This window comes from Rana temporaria, chromosome 5, assembly GCF_905171775.1.
Source record: "Rana temporaria chromosome 5, aRanTem1.1, whole genome shotgun sequence".
Classification (NCBI taxonomy): domain Eukaryota; kingdom Metazoa; phylum Chordata; class Amphibia; order Anura; family Ranidae; genus Rana; species Rana temporaria.
In genome coordinates this window covers 178,043,234-178,064,744 of record NC_053493.1, presented here as the reverse complement: position 1 = coordinate 178,064,744, position 21,511 = coordinate 178,043,234, and the positions used below count along the sequence as shown (strand labels likewise).

General features: G+C 41.9%; 1 protein-coding gene across 1 annotated transcript in view; it reads left to right on the top strand.

Annotated features, from left to right (window-relative positions):
- The window catches only part of RECK (reversion inducing cysteine rich protein with kazal motifs), an 861,635-nt gene that overhangs the window by 230,778 nt on the left and 609,346 nt on the right, over nucleotides 1–21,511 (top strand). The window contains exon 5 of the mRNA XM_040353423.1: nucleotides 9,176–9,261. Coding sequence (XP_040209357.1) covers nucleotides 9,176–9,261 — 86 coding nt within the window. The remainder of the gene's footprint in view (nucleotides 1–9,175; nucleotides 9,262–21,511) is intronic.

The window sequence follows — 21,511 nt, the reverse complement described above, 5'->3', positions numbered from 1 at the left end:
AAAAACCTAACCCCGCTATTGGCTAAATTTAAACAAAAAATTCATATTTGGAAACGGCTTCCGTTGTCAGTCGCCGGCAGATGCAGTTTAATAAAAATGATTTGGCAACCACAACTGCTATATATACTGCACAATTCTCCAATGTGGATCTGCAAAAAGTGGTTTAATAAAATCGAAACTCTCTTCAGAGAGCTTATATGGAAAGGGGGGCAAGCGAGGATCCGTCTCCGTACATTGCAGCTCCCGATGGGGGAAGGAGGACTTGCAGTCCCCCAACCCGAGATTTACTACCTATAGGCACAACTGCAACAAATAGGAGGATGCAATGTTCCGGGAGGAGGTACCCCTAATGGGAAGATACTGCTAAACGGGGTTCCCCATGATACCATCATTGAAGCGCTAGAGGCAGATTCCTTCAGTCACAGGAACCCAACAGTAAAAATGATAACTAAAATATGGAAAACGGTTAAAAAGCTGATGGGATACACCGGGTTTACTGAATACTCTCCATTGTGGAATAATATTAAACTGAAGGAAATCCTCCAGATAGGGAAAGTTAGGACATGGAAAACAAAGGGTATTAAAAGGTTGAGGCAACTGTATAAAGAGGATAGGTATAGGAAGTTCCTGGACCTGAGAGAGGAATTTGGTATACCGCAACACTCATTTTTTACCTACATGCAGGTAGGGCATGCCCTTGGGGCCCAATTTGGGTCACAAACCCCAGAATGGAGTGAAACGCCCCTCTTCCAGGTTTTGGCTAATGCAGGATCAACTAAGGGACTCATTTCGGAGATATACGGACAGATATGTAAAAAGGTTAATATAGGTACTAGTCTCCCAAAAATAAGAGAGAAATGGGAGGAGGACATCGGGGAAATAACACAGGATCAGTGGAAGAGGGTCCTGGAGATGGGACCGAAAGTTTCGGTCTCACCTCCACAGAGGATCTCCCATCTGATGCTGATAAATCGAGCCTACTATACGCCTAAACGTTTGTTTAAATACGGAAGAATAGATGATAAATGCCCTAGATGCCAAGGGACTGGAGACCTAATACACATGATGTGGCGCTGCCCAAGGCTGTTCCGATACTGGGAGGGAGTGATAAACTATCTAAGCGACACATTCGGAGCACCCTTGGAGGTGGAGGCCACACTGTGTGTATTGGGATATAGGAAGGAACGGGAGGAGAAGAAGACTACAACAGTTGTAATATTGAGATGCCTGTTCCAAGCCAGGAAATTAATAGCTACAAGATGGCAGGCAGCAACATCCCCGTCAATATGAGAATGGATCAGGATAGTAAATGAGACGATTTGTAAAGAAAGAGCAGTCTATATAAAAAGAGGCAATCTTAAGGATTTTGAGGAGATGTGGAAACCATGGTTGGGAAGAAGGGATATTCCTCTCTAGAGGGTAAGAACCATAGACGGGCGGAGTATAATTTTAAATAACACCGTAAGACAAAAGTATATGTGAGTTAACCCAGGAAAACTAAGGGTAACCCTGAAACCTCATCGGGGAGGGGAGATAGTGGACCAAGGGAGTAATGCCACAGGCCTAATGGCGGAAAAAAACCTTTTTTCCACCTTCCTCTTTTTGTGTGTTTTTTTTCCTTTATATCAGAAAGTTAGTTAAGATGATTCCACTCTTCAGACTCTCTGTACTTTGTAAAAAGATGATGATATATATATATATGTGGAATAATGTTTGTTCCTGATTTTATTGAATGAAATGCTAAATAACTGAATGTGAAAAAGAAAAAAGATAAATAAAGAATGAATATTTTAAAAAAAAGTAACGCAGTGCCGTATCGCAAAAAATGAAGACTCTCACCAAGTAGTGCATCAGCATTCTTAGGCCCCATGCACACGAGACGCTGGTAAACTCGAGTTCAGAGGCATTTGGGCATTTTTTTCAACTGCCCCTGAACACATTTAATGTTATCCTATGTGTCCATGCACACATTCACGTTTTTTTGCGTTTTAAAGCAGTTGGGTTTAGGCTCGTTTTTTCAGAAGCAAAATTTTGGGTTCAGACGCAAACGTTTTCGTGTTTCAGACGCAAATCACGGCAAAACTCCGCTAATCACGGCAAAACGTGGTACCGGCGTTTTGCCGCGATTTTCGTTTATAGGTGTTTTTAAAGGTGACCTATTTTACATTAGAAATCTCAAAAATGATGGCAAAAGATGAAAAACCATAAAAGAAACATTAAAAATGTAATTGCTTGCATTGCATTGTGGACAATCCACAACTTGTGGCAGGTGACGTGGCCAGGTGACATGGCCAGTGGACAATCCACAACTTGTGGCAGGTGACATGGCCAGGTGACGTGGCAAGTGGACAATCCACAACTTGTGGTAGGTGACGTGGCCAGGTGATGTGGCAGGTGACATGGCCAGGTCATGTGGCCAGTGGACAATCCACAACTTGTGGCAGGTAACATAACCAGGTGATGTGGCAAGTGTACAATCCACAACTTGTGGTAGGTGACGTGGCAGGTGACGTGGCAAGGTCACGTGGCCAGTGGGCAATCCACAACTTGTGGCAGGTAACATGGCCAGGTGACGTGGCAAGTGTACAATTCACAACTTGTGGTAGGTGACGTGGCCAGGTGATGTGGCAGATGACGTGGCCATTGGACAATCCACAACTTGTGGCAGGTGACATGGCCAGGTGACGTGGCAGGTGATGTGGCCAGGTGACATGGCCTGGTGACGTGGCAAGTGGACAATTCACAACTTGTGGCAGGTGATGTGGCAAGTGACGTGCCAGGTGATGTGGCAAGTGAACAATTCACAACTTGTGGCAGGTGATGTGCCAGGTGATGTGAACAGGTGATGTGGCAGGTGACGTGACCAGGTGACGTGGCAATTGGACAATCCTCATCTTGTGGTAGGTGACGTGGCAAGTGGACAATCCACAACTTGTGGCAGGTGACATGGCCAGGTGATTTGGCAAGTGGATAATCCACAACTTGTGGCAGGTGACGTGTCCAGGTGACGTGGCAAGTGGACAATCCACAACTTGTGGCAGGTGTCTTGGTCAGGTGGCGTGGCAAGTGGACAATTCACAACTTGTGGCAGGTGACGTGGCCAGTTGACGTGGCATGTGACGTGGCCAGTTGACGTGGCAGGTGACGTGGCCAGTGGACAATCCACAACTTGTGGCAGGTGATGTGGCCAGGTGATTTGGCAAGGTGATGTGGCAAGTGGACAATCCACAAGTTGTGGCAGGTGACGTGGCCAGGTGACATGGCAGGTGACGTGGCCAGTGGACAATCCACAACTTGTGGCAGGTGACGTGGCCAGGTGATTTGGCAAGTGGATAATCCACTTGTGGCAGGTGACATGACAAGTGGACAATCCACAACTTGTGGCAGGTGTCGTGGCCAGGTGATTTGGCAAGTGGATAATCCACTTGTGGCAGGTGACATGACAAGTGGACAATCCACAACTTGTGGCAGGTGTCGTGGTCAGGTGACGTGGCAAGTGGACAATCCACAACTTGTGGCAGGTGACGTGGCCAGTTGACGTGGCAGGTGACGTGGCCAGTGGACAATCCACAACTTGTGGCAGGTGACGTGGCCAGGTGATGTGCCAGGTGACGTGGCCAGGTGATGTGGCAGGTAACGTGGCCAGGTGACATGGCAAGTGGACAATCCACAACTTAATAAACTAGGCCAGATTCTGAAAGGACTTACGACGGTGCAGCGCCATGTACGCCGTCGTAAGTCCTAATCCGACCCGTCGTATCTATGCGCCTGATTCTTAGAATCAGTTACGCAAAGATATCCATTAGATCCGACAGGTGTAAGTCTCTTACGCCGTCGGATCGTAACTGCATTTTTCCGCTGACCGCTAGGGACGTGTAAGCTGATTTCCACGTCGAAATTTGTAAATCAGCTAGATACATGAATTCACGAACGTACGCCCGTCCGACGCAGTAAAGTTACGATGTTTACGTTAAGCTTTTCCCGGCGTATAGTTGCTCCTGCTATATGGTGGCAAAAGTGCGGCGTAACAATGTTAAGTATGGCCGTCGTTCCCGCGTCGAAATTTGAAAATTTTGCGTCATTTGCGTAACTCGTCCGTGAATGGGGCTGGATGTAATTTACGTCCACGTCAAAACCAATACGTCCTTGCTGCGTATTAGGAGCAATGCACACTGGGAGATTTCCACGGACGGCGCATGCGCCGTTCGTGAAAAACGTCAATCACGTCGGGTCACAGTACATTTACATCAAACACGCCCCCCTGATTCAAATTTGAATTAGGCAGGCTTACGCCGGCCGATTTACGCTACGCCGCCGCAACTTAAGGAGCAAGTGCTTTGAGAATACAGCACTTGCCCGTCTAAGTTGCGGCGGCGTAACGTAAATCGGATACGTTACGCCGCCGCAGAGATATGCAGAACTACGAGAATCTGGCCCTATATATATGGAGGTCCTTGTATTTTAATTGTTATTCTTGTGATTGATGTAAACAGTTGGGATGTTGATGCCTCAAACTCTAAATTATTTTGGGATCTGGTTCTGGACTTTTACATTATTCTCCTTTTTGTCCACTAGATGGCAATAATTTGGCATTTTTTTGTGTATATTTAAATTCTTTCTATTCTTTTTTCATTTTTACTGTTTTTTAGCATATTTATTTAACACTCTATAATAAAATAAATTGTAAGTAATTTTTTTGCTTTGTATCCCTTGTGTAAATATTGCAGTATTTTCATCCTGATTGCTATATGTACTGTGGACGTCGCTGGCCAGCCTCTTTTCCCTGTATGTGTAGAGATGAAACGCGTTGGGTATGATCTTGACATCACACCATCTGGTGGTCTCGCGGGGAGATGTTTTTTTTTCTGTCTGCCTTTCATCACCCAAATGTTAGTGATATTTTAAATAAACATGATTCTGTTTAAAACAACATTTTGGGGTTTAACTTTATGTTCTCTTTATGATCACTGTGACCTTTATGTAAACCGTTGCATCACCAGGGAGTCTGAGGATATCATGGCTGTGTGTTTTGATCAAAAAAGTTGTAAGTTCCCCTGCTAGTTACATAGTTACAAAGTAGGCGAGGTTGAAAAAAGTCCATCAAGTCAACCTATGTGTGTGATTTTATGTCAGTATTACATTGAATACCTGTATGTTGTGGTCGTTCAGGTGAACTCCACATCCTAACCGCTCTTACAGCAAAGAACCCTCTAAGCAGTTTAAGGTTAAACAGCTTTTCTTCTAGGTTTAGAAGAGTGTTAAATGGTTCGTGAGTGTTAAATGGTTTGTCTCATCTCTGTAACTGCTACATTCTGCTGGAGAACTCATTTTGATAAACAGCAGACTTACTGACTGGATCACAGGAGAAAAAAAATTGAAGAAAAAAAAGTCTAAAAAAATAAAAGCTACTGCAGCCATTACATCTAACAATTGGTAAGCAAAAATATAATGAATGTTTGCTTTTGGGTTTAGTACCACTTTAACTCCAGCACTGTTGTTCTGGGAGGATGTCACATGATGTCAACACAGGATCGTGCCCCACGGGCTGCGCTCCACCGCGATCTGTCAAACATCGTGTCCATAGGACATGGGCAATGACAGATCACCATACTAGCCCTCTGCTGGTACCATATGAATGATGTGGCCAATCACAACAAATCATATGACATGTGTACACAATGAAAGACTTTGTTACATGTCTTTCATTGTGTACTATTGTGATAAGCTCTATGATTGGCCACAGTCCTCACATGGTACAGACAGGGCCAATCAGAGCCCATCTGTACCATATGATTAGCTGTGACCAATCACAATAGTGATCACTGAATGATTAGTTTTCATTCAGTAAAAATGGTTGCTTATAGCTGTAAAAATGTGACTGGTTTCACTGGTGACAGAAGGCAAAAAAAAATGTGAACATTTTATTTTTATTTAACTTTCCAAAAAATTGTGACAAAAATATTACAACTTCAAAAAACTAGCCATGCCTCTTACTACATTTTTTTTTTTTTTGCAAAATTGTATAACAGAAATAAAGAAAAACACCTTTATTTTTTAACCACTTAAACCCACTTAATAACCAGACCAATTTTCAGCTTTCGGTGCTCTCACATTTTGAATGACAATAACTCAGTCATACAACACTGTAACCAAATGAAATTTTTGTCCTTTTTTTCCCACAAATAGAGCTTTCTTTTGGTGGTATTTGATCACCTCTGCGGTTTTTATTTTTTCCGCTATAAATGAAAAAAGAACGAAAATTTTGTAAAAAAATGAATTTTTCTTCATTTCTATTATAAAATTTTGCAAAAAATGAATTTTTCTTCATAAATTTGGCCTAAAATGTATACTGCTACATATATTTGGTTAAAAAAAAATGGATATTATTTAGTCTGGGTGAAAGTTATAAGGTCTACAAGCTATGGTACCAATTACTGAAAATTTATCAATTTGATCACATCTGATGTACTGACAGCCTCTCTCATTTCTTGAGACCCTAACATGCCAGAAAAGTACAAATACCCCCTAAATGACCCCTTTTTGGAAAGAAGACATTCCAAGGTATTTAGAAAGAGGCATGGTGAGTTTTTTGAAGTTGTCATTTTTCCCACAATTCTTTGCAAAATCAAGGTTTTTTTTATTTTTATTTTTTTTCCACAAAAGTTTCATATTAGCAGGTTATTTCTCACACACAGCATATGCATACCACAAATTACACCCCAAAACACATTCTGCTATTCCTCCCGAGTATGGCGATACCACATGTGTGAGACTTTTACACAGCGTGGCCACATACAGAGGCCCGACATGCAGGGAGCACCATCAGGCGTTCTGGAGCACCCAGACCAGTTCTGACATTTCTCTCCTACATGTAAAAATCATCATTTATTTGCTAGAAAATTACATAGAACCCCAAAACATTATATATGCTTTTTTAGCAAAGACCCTAGAGAATACAATGGCGGTCGTTGCAACTTTTTATCGCGCATGGTATTTGCACAGCAATTTTTCGAACGCATTTTTTTGGGAAATAACACAGTTTTGTGCTTTTAAAAAAAAAAACATTAAAGTTAGCCCAATGTTTTTGCATAATATGAAAGATGAAGTTACGCCGAGTAAATAGATACCCAACATGTCACCCTTCAATATTGCACACGCTTGTGGAATGGCGCCAAACTTCGCTAGGGGGGTATTGCAGAGTATCGCGCAAGGGGTACTGCAGAGTATTGCGCGGGGGTATTGCAGTGTATTGTGTGGGGGGTATTGCAGAGTATTGTGCGGGGGTATTGCAGAGTATTGTGCGGGGGTATTGCAGAGTATTGCGCGGGGGTATTGCAGAGTATTGCGCGGGGGTATTGCAGAGTATTGCAGAGTATTGCGCGGGGGTATTGCAGAGTATTGCGCGGGGGTATTGCAGAGTATTGCGCGGGGGTATTGCAGAGTATTGCGCGGGGGTTTTGCAGAGTATTGCGCGGGGGTTTTGCAGAGTATTGCGCGGGGGTTTTGCAGAGTATTGCGCGGGGGTTTTGCAGAGTATTGCGCGGGGGTTTTGCAGAGTATTGCGCGGGGGTTTTGCAGAGTATTGCGCGGGGGTATTGCAGAGTATTGCGCAGGGGGTATTGCAGAGTAATTGCGCAGGGAAGGCAGAGCATTGCAGAGTATTGCGCAGGGAAGGCAGAGTATTGCAGGGGTTAATGCAGGGATGGCTGAGCAGGGATGGATGGATCTGTGACTGCAATAGTCACAGATCCATCCCACACTGCTGCTGCCATCCGCGCTCTCCTCTCACACTGTACCGATCGGTACAGCGAGAGGAGGGAGGAACCGGCGTCATCAAATGACGCTGGTTTGTTTACCTGTGATCGCGCCGTCATTGGACGGCGCGATCACATGGTAAAAGACCGCTGTTGTCGGTCAGTTACCGTGATCTGTGTAGCGCCGGGGGTGACCCCCAGTTAAGCAACCACCTTGCCTGTGGTTAACTGGTTAAATAATTCTTTTTTTTTTGCACGAAAAAAAAAAAGTCCACCAGTGATTAAATACCACCAAAAGAAAGCTCTATTTGTGTGAACAAATTATAAAAATGTCATATGGGTACATTGTTGCATGGCCACGCAATTGTCATTCAAAGTGTGACAGTGCTGAAACCTGAAAATTGGCCTGGGCAGGAAGGGGGTAAAAGTGTCCGGTATTGAAGTGGTTAAAAATGTATTTCCACTTGTGCTGGCAGATTTCATTATCAGTCGTAACATAGATTTGAATACTGTCTATCCTAACAAAGGGTTAAAGATCTGATATGTTGTATGATAGTGCACTTTCCCCTACTTTATCCATCCAACTGCACTTTGAAATTATTCACAATAGCTTGTAGTCCTATAAATGTGTTAAAAAAAAACAACTAGAATGGTAAGAAACATAGATTAAAAAAATATAATAAATTGGGTATGCTATGTGAATGGGAAGACAGAAACATACTGTATAGTGGAGGAGTCTCAAATTTGACTTCAAAAGTGAAAATTAACTTGTCTTCTGAATACAAACATCTTTTGGCATCCCATAGCCTATTAATTATTTCTCTGTTCTATTCCATGCATACATTGTGTGGAGCTTGCCTTGCTAGATCTAAAGCTGATCATGATAAGCATGGCTATAAGGGATCCCTAAAGTATTAAACTTGAATGATCTCTTACAGTACATTTAACAGGAAGTGTTCTAGTCAGTGAATACTGGATGCTGCAGCTCTTAGCACTCATTCTCCTATATTGACCTAAATCATAATAAAATTTCTCCTAAGTAATTCCAAGGCAGCTTATGAATATGTCATTGAGTTAATCAGAAAAGGAGTCAGAAAAAGTAACCAGAAATGGAAAGTATATAATAAAAATTTTCAGTTTTCCTGGCTAACTTTATGGCAGCATAGGAAACATTTGTATACTGCCATACAGTTATTCAGGAAAGAAAAATTATGGTAAGTATTTAATAACAATGTTCTGTTTTTGAATATGCTGGTAGAAAGTTCTGTAGGATCCTTACCATTGAATGTGCCGGCTGGCTGTTACTGCTTTGCTTTCACATGCACACATTCTCTGTATTATCACAGCAGTTCTGTGGTAAGTTATTATCAACGTTTTTTACAATAAATGTATTAATAATTTGAAACATTTATTCCAAATAGGTGCCACTAAAAAGTCTGATGGATGGGTTGGTCTTGGTTGCTGTGAATTGGCAATAGCAGCAGAGTGCCGACGATCTTGCAAACAGGTTAGACTCCTTTTTATTGAAAGAACAACAGCAATCTGCTTACATACTGTGACTGTGTATATGCATTATATCTATCTATCTATCCATCAGGTGGTACTGGATAGACTAGTTTGTTATCTATGGTAAGGTAATCAGAAGAAGTGCCATCCTTATTGTGTTATATGCATTTGTTTGTGTTCTCTTCCTGTTCCATGATGATAAAAAGGCATGTAATGCTTTTCTCCATGAAAGTAAAGCTAATTGCTGAAACAAGAAGCTTCCAGCTCATAATTATTCAATAACCTGCTTTTTTTTTTGTATTTTGTGTGTGTACTCGAGAGAGGAGCCGGACTGCAGGAGTTGGGAGTAGGCAGGCCTCCCCCACAGGCAATCTGCCACCTTTCTCCATGCCCGCCCTACCTGCTCCGCTTTGAAGCCCAACGGGGCAGAGGGACTTCCTATAAGGGAGTGAGAGGATCTAGCCCGCTCAACCAGCCTCGTTAGTCCTTCGCCTCCTTTAGAGACCGCATGGTCAAAGTGCGTGCATGTTAACCCAATTTCGAGTGCGTGTAAGTGTGGTGTTTTTTTGTGGGAGGGGGGTGGGCGTACTAAGCGCAGGCTTACCTCGCATAGCACACCCACCGGGAGCCGGGCTGAGACCACCAAACTCAATTCACATGTAGCCGAGACCTGGATCCGAACCCCTAGCTGCAGAGGTGAATGGCTTGACAGCGCAGTGCCAATCGCATTGAGCCACCGCAGCTCCCTCAATAACCTGCTTATACTTTTATATAACTGTTCTTGTTTGTAGCACGTCTGCGAAGTGCCCATTGGCTTCTAATAATGTGTTTGCAGTGATCAGGCTACTTCTACACTACTATCAGATATTAGTCAAAGGTGCAATACTGTAAAGCAGGGGTCTCCAAACTGCGGCCCTTTGCTAGCCTTTATCCGGCCCTCAGGACTTTATTCCTCCCACTGATATGAGGCACTATTCTTCCCACTGACTCCAACAAGGGGGCACTTTTTCTTCAACTGATACCAATGATGAGATACAATTACTCCTACTAGTAGGGGCACTATTCTTTATCCTACTGATCGCAAACTATGAGTTCATATTTATTCTCACCAATGCTGGCCTGGGGCTTTTTCTGCCCCCGCTGGCCACAATCCGGCCCTCCTAAAGGCTGAAGAACATTAAACTGGCCCTTTGTTTGAAAAGTTTGGAGACCCCTGCTGTAAAGGAACACATTCCTACCTGCGGTTAGTTTTCCCTGAAGTTAGGTGTAATAGGCAAAAAGAAGGTTTGTAAACTGAAATATTAAAAAAAAGGTTTAATAAAACTGACAAACATATTTTTATTCTAAGCAGTAAAGTAATCACAGAAGAGGAGGAAAGGGTACTGCAGAAAGGTCAAAATTTGCTCCCACGAGAAGACTGATTAAGGTTGAGTCTGGGGCCACCCAGAAGCCAGGCCAGAAGAATGCCACTTAGCAATTCCCACATCCTTAGAATGCGAAAACTGTTTATTCACCCCTGTAATGCTTGTAGTGAGTTTTCATGCCCTAGCAACAAGGCAGAACATAGTAAGTTTTTCAGCTAAACTCTTGGGGAGGCCAAATGACCTATAGGTATGATAATATAATTAATTAACATTTTAGAAAGCTGCAGTTTGTTAATATCTGCCTGGGCCCCTTAGCTGCATATGCTATTCTTTGGAAAAAGGTGAACTTGTAAACCTCATTCATGAGCACATATATCTGTAGTGTTTACTTATCTCTCTCCAAAGCTGGAAGGGGTCAATTCACTTTACTCAGTTAAATAATGGCTAATAAAATGCAGTAAAATAACACTGGCAGTAAATCAGGTTGAAAGGGCAATTCGATAAGAATTTTGCATTAAATAACAAATACGATGTTTGTTCGATTGAACGGTAATTACCGATTTTTTTTTTCATGCGGTAATTTATCGCACGTGTCGGTGGTTAAGGTAATTTCCTGTAGGTGGAGCCAGGCGGTGTAATACATCCACCACTATGTCGGGCCTGATCGAGCAACAGACAGGACGGGAGGAGAAGCAAAACATGGTGGATTTGGTGGACTGCTTAGTAAGTTGCAAGCTACACCCCACTGCCTACTTCAGCACGCGCTGTATGAAACATTTGTACACCATCACTGCCTACTCCAGCACGCTCTCTGCTTGCAAGCTCTGCATGAAACAATTTTACACCATCACTGCCTACTCCTGCATAAAACATCCACCCTTTTAAACTCCATCATTTCCATGTGCACCATGTGCAGCACTACAGCATCCACCATGCACGTCACCACTAGCAACTCTACATGCACCAATGCAGCAATACTGCATCCACCATGCACGTTATGGCTAGAAAACTCTGCATGATAACATTGCAGCAATACTGCATCCACCATGGATGCCACTGCTAACAAACTCTGCATGCACTTCCATAATGTTGGCATATGTATGCATGCACTAGAACGTGCATTTCTACAATGTTGCACCCTTCATGTGTTGCATACTCTGCTACTACCGTATTTATTGGCGTATAACGCGCACTTTTTTCCCCCTTAAAATCAGGGAAAAATCGCGGGTGCGCATTATATGCCAATCCCCGCTGTCTCCGACATAGACTGAGCCGAGCCGAGTGTACTGCGCACTCGGCTAGGCTCGGCCAGCCTCGGCTCCACCCGCACGAGAGGAGCCGAGTGCGAAGGAAATCCGGCTCTGCACAGCTCGACTGAGGCGCCAAATTCAAACACAACGCTGCAACCCCGGGCAAGGTCGGATGGACACCTCCAAAGCCGCAGACGGACACCCACAAGGCTGGACGGACCCCGCGCAAGGCCGCAGCCGGACGCCGGACAAGGCCGCCAATGGACGCCGGGCAAGACAGCAAACGGACACCGAGAAGGCGGGATGGACGCCGGGCAAGACAGCAGACGGACACCGACAAGGCTGGACAGACCCCGCGCAAAGGCCGCAGACGGACGCCAGACAAGGCCGCCGATGGACGCTGGGCAAGACAGCAGACGGACACCGACAAGGCTGAGCATCCAAAATGTAATTTTTTTCCTTAAACTTCCCTTCTAAACTTGGGGTGTGCGTTATACGCCGCCGCGCGGTATATGCAGATAAATACGGTATTTATGATCTATACCTGTAACCCACTTTTTTTTTTTTTTAAACAGATGCAGCAGTCTGCAAATTTGGACATGGAGACACCATACAGTATATTAAGGGACAGAATGTAACTCTTTCACACGACAGAGACAGGAGTTCTCTCTGTCTCTCTATCTTGTGCCTACTGTCAAAAGCAGCTCTCCTTGCGGTAGACCTTTTATTTTTGGGTCTTTTTTTATTATAACATTTTACAATATAACACTTTTTTTTATGTTGTCTTGAGAATGTTTTTTTTCTATTGTCACAAAGAATATTTTTTAATGTAACATGTTTTACAGTAATTTGTACTTGGAAGCATTAAAATTTTAACTACCTTTTCAAATTTATGACTCCTAAAAATAGTATACACTTGGCAGGACTCGCCTTACTTTTCACTCATTTATTTTACACGGTGTACACATTTGTGACATATATCACACTAATATTTGAATCACTTATGATACACATACACAACCTTTGTCCATTTCCAGCTGTACAATTAACTTTTCCTTATTTTACTGTACAGCACGCCTTGCACATGTACAAGAGATTATCATTTTTTTTCTTTATTAACTTCATTTCCTTGTGCTGCAACACACATCACACATTTATTCACTGGCACATGGGGCCCATACACATTCATAGGTTCTTTTGTCTTTTTGTTTTGTTGTTTTTATATCTGTGTAACATTCACCATCTATAAGTTTTTTTTATAGAGATATTCTCTTTATAATCCTTGTATGTACATAAAGATATACACATGTAGATCACCAGGCACACATTTTCTCTCTTTCATTAGAGGGTTTTTTCACATGACACTCATTCACTGATTGGGTTGTCAATTAGACAATCAGACACCATCTGTTTTCTTGGGTCTTCAGTCATATGGTCTCATTAAGGTTGTATATATATTTGCTATCATTTGTTGTATTTTTTAGCTATGACTAAGCACTAGTGTTAGTGCGAAACGCGTCAGTAGTTGGGTTTTATTTTATCTTACTTTTCTGTGACGTGTAGTGCTGTCCTTTTTTTTTTTAAAAAAGGCTATAATTTGTTCAGTGTGTGGCTGTCCAGAGACAATCTTTGTTCCTGCTTTCCTAAAAATGATGCTTGGTATTCCAAGCTGTGTCTTTTTCATGTGGAACTCTTTTGACTTAAAGGGGTTGTAAAGGTACAATTTATTTTCCTAAATAGCTTGCTTTACCTTAGTGCAGTCCTCCTTTACTTACCTCATCATCCGATTTTGCTTTTAAATGTCCTTATTTCTTCTGAGAAATTCTCACTTCCTGTTTTTCTGTCTGTAACTCCACACAGTAATGCAAGGCTTTCTCCCTGGTGCTCGCCCCTTCCCTTGGACTACTGGAGAGTCAGGACGCCCACTAACACACAGCTCCTTTCTCTATCTGCAACGTAGAGAGCGTCCTGACTCTCCTGTAATCCAAGGGAGGGGGTGAGCATGACACTCCACACCAGGGAGAAAGCCTTGCATTACTGTGTGGAGTTACAGACAGAAGAACAGGAAGTGAGATTTTCTCAGAAGAAATAAGGACATTTAAAAGCAAAATCGAAGGATGAGTTAAGTGAAAGGAGGACTGCACTAAGGTAAAGGAAGCTACAGTATTTAGGAAAAAAATTGTACCTTTACAACCCCTTTACTATTGCTGGCAAGCTTGCTGTGCGCTCCTTTCCCAAATTTCTTGTCACTTCATCCTCCCATACATTCAAATGTGTTTTTTTTCCGTCTAAATGTATGGCCTACTAGAGCACTTTGCTCTGCTCTGTACTGGATTCTACTCTGCTGTCACAAAGATTTTTTTTATTGTAACAAGCTTTACAGTAAGCTGTGTCTTTTTCACGTGGAACTTTTTTGGACTGAAAAGTGCTGTTCAGCTGCTTTGCGCTCCTTTTCAAAATTTCCTGTCACTTCATCCTCCCATACATCCATAAAACAGTTTTTTTTCTAAATGTATGACCTACTAGAGCAGTTTGATCTGCTCTGTACTGGATTATTTTCTGGGTTAGGCCCAAATCTGTGCTGCTGCCTATGTTAATATTGTGGAAACTGAAGAGCACTTACTTCACGTTTCTTTTTTCAATCTTTAATTATTTTTAAATTTCCTAGCCAAGTGTAACTTGTTAAAATGCTCCATTTAACCTAAAGTATTACAGTGGCCACTTCAAGAGGTCAAATCTAGCTGGAGTAATTATTATATTTGACATATTCCATTATTGCATTATTGTAAACAACATTTTACTGATATGTTTTATTATTTTTATGAAAAAAGTTGTTAATGTTCAATTTCAATAAATAGTGTTATATCAAGCTAATATAAAAAAATAATGAAATGTAAATTGTAAAACAGCAACCAGCACCACAATGGACAACTTGTATAAAAGTAATAGGTAAAAAACAGGGCAACGCTAATCAGAAATACATAAATATGCAAAAATTCTGATACGAGGTGAACCATATAAACAATGTACACCACAAATATAAATCTGTACAAAAAATAAATATCACAGTCTTAAGTGAACTATGAAAGTCCAAAATAAAGTTAATAAGTCCGCGAAGGCATATATGTTGATTGCGTTATCCAATTTGTGATGATCAATCAAAAGAAGAATCACCACTGTGAAAAAATCTGCCACCAAATGGAATATGAGGAGGCTTACTGAAACATATGTACCCAATCTAGCTTATATCAAATGGGTTAATAAAGGCAATGATGTCTCAACACCTGAATATGGACGTTCCACTCCAATCATTATCAACACTCCATTAGTACATAAATTCAAGGAGAGAAGATAGAAGACTCGACATAGTGTAAAACCATCAATTGAAAATGTATTATAAAAATAGACCACTCACATTTCAGCATACATCAAAGCATGAGATGGATGATTTATGGTAAACCGAGCTGTAATGGCATAGACAGGACAGTAGATCCAACGCGTTTCATCTCAGACAACATTTGGGGTCCAACTGTCTTTGCCACTAAGAATTTATAAATGTGACCCCAAAAAGGACAGCTGCGCTGCATAACACAACGTGCAAAGATCGCGCTATTATTTCCTGGATCACACTAAAATGATGCGTGCGTGACAAGCCTCGATCTGAAACCGAGTTAAGACAACCGGATACGATGACATTGCGAATGTGGGTCAAGCCTCGTATAGAAATCAAGGCTAAAACTGTCTCGCGAGGTGTCACAAAACATCAATAATGCACGCAAGTCAAGCCTCTATCTAAAATAAAGGCGAGTCTACAGGAATACACCTTTTGTGCGGGTCACACCTCATCTGAAAATCAAGGTAAAAAAAACGCCCTAGAGACATCATAAGTCAAGCCTCCATATGGTGTCAAAAAGGACTAACTTGTATAACCACGTCATTGTCAACCATTAAATTAAAGGCATATGCATTAAGGTGAAAAAACATCAGACGATTACGAGCCCCCCAGCCCCCTGGTTTTCTTACCTGAGCCCTCGAAAATCCCACGTCGAGAACGTGCTTGATCTCGGCCAGGTCTTCTTGGCTCTTTATTGGATAGATTAATATACAGCGCAGCCATTGGCTCGCGCTGCTGTCAATTAACTCCAATGACACGAGGTCGGGTGACACGAGGGTCGGGGGGCAGGGCCGAATTCTGTAGTTTGGCGGCTATGGACACTGAATACAGGACTGGGGAGCGCGCCCGCCAGGTAACCCCCTTGGGAGAGTGCTTCCCAGGGGGGTTACCAGAAGCAGAGAGGAGCCGAGTCAGCAGCCGAGGGACCCCAGAAGCAAAACGAGCTGCACAGTGGAGGTAAATGTGACATGTTTGTTATTTTAAAAAAAAATATTTCAAGCTTTAAAATCCATTTAACCTGAATCAATTATGAAAATATTTATAATAAAATAAAACAGGTCTAAACTGCATAGTCATTACTCAAATGATATGTGGAACATAAAACCCCTATACCATGTATATAAAATTCATATAAAGTCCCATGCTTTATTGATAAAAGTGTTAATGTCCCACTCCACACTCATACCAAACGGGGAGTAGGAACATAACTCATAAATCCAGAATGTTTCAAGTCATAAGACACCCCTGGTAAGGGCCCCCCCTCGCCAAGGTGATATATAGCGATCAATGATCAAAAATTGGGTGCCCCTAGGGTCTCGATTATGATATTTCCGATAATACTTGGAAACACTATGATTGGTTAGTCCATTTTTTATATTGGCTATGTGCTCATTGACTCGTACAGAAAACGTGCGAATGGTTCTGCCGAAATATTATTTACCACATGGGCAAGTGATCAAATATACAATGGCCCAGATTCAGAAAGATGAGCGCATCTTTCTGCGGGCGTAACGTATCTCCGATATGTTACGCCGCTGTAACTTTGGGCGCAAGTTATGTATTCAGAAAGAACTTGCGCCCTTAGTTACGGCGGCGTAACGTATGTGTGGCGGTGTAAGCCCGCCTAATTCAAATGGGGATGTTGGGGGCGTGTTTTATTTAAATTTGAGTTGACCCCGCGTTTTTGACGTTTTTTTTGAACAGCCTATGCGCCGTCTGTAAAATATCACAGTGTGCATTGCTCCAAAGTACGCCGCAAGGACATGACGTACAGCCCTATTCGCAAACTACTTACGCAAACAACGTAAAATTTCAAAACTCGGCACGGGAATGACGGCCATACTTAACATTAGCTACGCCTCATATAGCAGGGGTAACTATACGCCGAAAAAAGCCTAACGTAAACGGCGTAAAAAATGCGCCGGCGGGGACGTACGTTTCTGAATCGGCGTAAATACCTAATTAGCATATTCCTCGCGTAATTATACGGAAGCGCCACCTAGCGGCCAGCGTAAATATGCAGCCTAAGATACGACGGTGTAAGACACTTATGCCAGTCGGATCTTAGGGAAATCTATGCGTAACTGATTCTCTGAATCAGGCGCATAGATACGACCGCCCGCACTCAGAGATACGACGGCGTATCAGGAGATACGCCGTCGTATCTCGTTTCTAAATCCGGCCCAATATGTTTAGTGGCACAAGTAAAAAACAGTTTCATATCATATACTTGATTGGTAATAGTTAATTTAAATTGCACCACTAACTAATAATATTAGGGGCAATTTTGCTCTGTAAAGATGAGGCACCCCTATATAAAATCTTGCCCCCATCTGGCAAGAGGGGATCAAAGATATAAAAAACTATTGTAACATTCCAGTGTTTATCTAGAATCTGTTTAGTCTGTCTGTTGAATAGAGAAGGTGGTAAACAGAGACCACTTAAAAGTATTATCTTTATTATGGTTTATCATCCAAATGGAGCTTCTACAATAGAGATCTTATGTAGTTCTAAATCTACATCCTCCTAAGTTGTCTGAGATGAAACGGGACAGGTCTACTGTCCTGTCTATGTTATTACAGCTTGCGTTTTTCCTGGTTTACCATGAATCGTCCATCTCATGCTTTGATGTATACTGAAATGTGAGTGGTCTATGTTTTTAATAAATTTTCAATTGATGGTTTTACACTATGTCGAGTCTTCTATCTTCTCTCCTTGGATTTACCGTATGTACTAATGGAGTGTTGACAGAATTCCACCTCCAACTTTGAAAGGCCATGTATATTAACACATATTGCTATATCAGTTTTGGTGATGGTTGGCAATCTCCCTAGCAACATACAGTCCATTTGGAGATGATTGGAGTGCAATGGCCATATCCGGGTTTTAAGACACCATTGCCTTAATTGACCCATTTGGTATAAGCTAGATTGGGTCCATATGTTCTGGTAAGCCTCCTCATATTGCATTTGGTGGCAGATTCCTTTCACAGCGGTGATTCTTCTTCTTTGGGTGATTTATCATCACAAATTGGATCACGCAATCAACATATATGCCTTCACGGACTTCTTTACTTTATTTTGGACTTTCATAGTTCACGAATGATTGTGATATTTATTTTTTGTACAGATTTATATTTGTGTCATGCATTGTTTATATCAGGGGTCTCAAACTGTTGGAGAACTACAGGTCCCATCATGCCTCTGCCTGTGGGAGTCAGCCATGCAATGCCTCATGGGACTTGTAGTTTCGCAACAGCTGGAGGGCCGCCAGTTTGAGACCCCTGTGGTTTATATGATTCACCTCATATCACTATTCTTGCAGATTTATGTATTTCTGATTAGCGCTGCACTGTTTTTTACCTAATTATCAATTTCAGCAGATTTTTTAAATGTATTTGCACTGCATGTCATGCCTTTTGGTTTCTTTTTAAGGGACAATACTTGGATGTATTATGCCACATTTCTGTGTGTCTTCTGTGGGTAGAATGGTGCCCTTTCTGTGGGTAGTATTGTACCCCTTTCTGTGAGTCCTCTGTTGGTGGAATGGCACCCCTTTCAGTGGGTCTTCTGTAGGCGCAATAGTGCCCATTATGTGAGTGTTCTGTGGGTAAAATTAGGCCCCTTTCAGTGAGTCTTCTGTGGGTGTAATAGTGCCCTTTCTTTGGGTAGTATTGAAACTATCTCTGTGGGTGGAATTATGCCCCTTCCTGTGGGTCTAGTTACCATTTTTGTGGGTGTTCTGTGGGTAGAATAGTGACCCTTTCTTTAGGTAGTATTGTACCCTTTTCTGTGGGTGGAATAGGGCCCCTTGCTGTGGATAGATTTAGGCCCCTTTCTGTATGAAGTGTTGTGCCCTCTTTTGCAGGTAGAATAGTGTCCTATTTTTGTGGGTCTTCTGTGGGTAGAATTAGGCCCCTTTCTGTAGTTAGTATTGTGCCCTCTTCTGCAGGTAGAATAGTGTCCCATTTTTGTGGATCTATTTGGGAGAAACATTGCCCAATTTATGTGGGTCTCCTTGGGTGGTATAGTGCAGCATTTCGATGGGTATCCTTAGGTGATATTTCTGTGAGTGTTCTTATGAGGATCAGTGCCCATTTGTGTGGGTGTCCTTGGGAGGAATAAGTGCCCATTTGTGTGAGTGTCCTTGGGAGGAATAGTGCCCATTTGTGTGGGTGTGGGGGGAGTTTAATAATGCCCATTTGTGGAGGTGTCCTTGGGGAGAATAGTGCCCAATTGTGTGGGTGTCCAGGGGTGAAAGAGTGCCCCTATTTGAACGTGTCATGTGTAAAATGTTGTTGCAAAGTTCCATTTAAAGATGATACACATACCAGGTATATGAAAAAGTATATATAACGTGTTTAAACCAATAAACCAAAAATGATATATAAAACAGCGCTCAAGTGTGTGTGATCCACACTGTGATGAATAATAAATAATAATAATCCAAATATAAATGCAAATGAGTCAAAAGCCCGTGATAAAAGTGTTCATAGAAAAACATAAAGTTCATGGAAGAGCGAAAAGGAAAAACACTTCTTTCTCTCCTTCAAGGTGTAAAATCTTCAAAACATATTCAAAGAAATCTTCCACCACACCCGATGTAAAAAAATAGTGAATCCTCCACCAATAGAAATGGCCACTCACCGGAACTATATGCCTAGCACTCTCGTGTTTTGGCACAGTAGCTTTGTTATAGTTAGTTTACATCAACAGGCGAGCTTCCGTTCCCAGACAGGTGGACAAGTAAGATCCTCATAAATGAAGAAAGTGTGACATAGTGTAAAACCGTAAAAGTAATTTAATCACAAACCACAAGCAAAATCTTCAAAAGATGCACTCACACAATGCCAAAATTCAAAAGCGTGATAAATACACAGCAAAGATTCCTCTGTATTGTGCGGCTGAAATGCAACGGTCTCGGCGGACCCAGAAAATAAAACCCAGGCAACTCACACCACTCGATCCCCACACTGTGTTGGAAGTGAAATTGAAGCTGGCGTGAACGAAAAACCGAACGCCGGTCACTGGCGAACAAACACGCAACTGGCCTATCTTCTCACGTTAGCAATTGGTCACTGATCAGATGATAACCAAGCTTCCGACATGTTTCGTCGTAAAATTTGACTTATTCATGGAATGAGGTAATACATCTGAAATTCACTGTTTAAATAATGGTGGATTCTTAAAAAATTAAGAAGGAACATGATTCATCTGTGTACTGGCTCCAATGTTAGGTGTCACCTGTGCACTGGCTCCAATGTTAGGTGTCATTTCCTGTGCGACGTTTCTGGGGGTTGGTGAGTAAGCCAATAGGAAATCTTAATCATCCATCCATCATAATTGAGGGCCCAGAGACATTCATCACTGCTAGGATGCGTGTCTCCCATCTAGCAGATTCTTCCAATCACCATAGCTGGTGTATATGGACGGAATTCTGTCAGTTAAAATCGCGATGTGTGGGCGGAAGTGAGTCATTGTGAGACTCACAGTGTGGGCGGAAGTCCATAGCCACAACATCTCCTCTGGGAGATGATGCAGTGTCAGCAGAGAAGGTCATGCTGTCTTGCCTCATATTTATTTAAACTCTACAATCGTCAGATGCTGCAGAGGGGAACACATCCCATGCAGCAACCAGCGATACAAACACTCCTACCGGTGCATTTTCAGCCAAAATAAATACATCGGATCACAGTATTAGGCATATATAAACAATATAAAATAAATATAAAAGACTGCACATTTCTATAAAACATGGATGATAAATATGGAAACAAATGTCAATAATTAAGACATTAATGGTAATACCAAATGTTGAACAACATTATGTATATATAAGGAATGTTACTAAAAAATACAATAAAAGTCAATAAGATAAAAAAACAAGGAAAGTCATGGGTGTTATGCCCAAACTAGACCATATATATAAAAAGAGCCGGAAATATATCATGAGGAAAACTATAAAGCCCGGAAAAAATATGTATAGTTTTATATGAATCCCACAACAGCTGGAGGGCCCAACTAACAATGAAGGGGAAAATGTTTTATCCCTAAAGTTATTAATTAAGGACACACTCAAGGTTAAGGCCAAGGGGTAAACAACCCCTCCTAGATGAATAAGACTACAATACAGAGTGAAAATTCAGTCAAAAACGTCCATTTAGGAATTATTGATAAAACTATTCACGTCTAGTTCGATGTTCATCCCCCGCGGAAAAAGACTTTTGAGGGCGAATATCCAGGA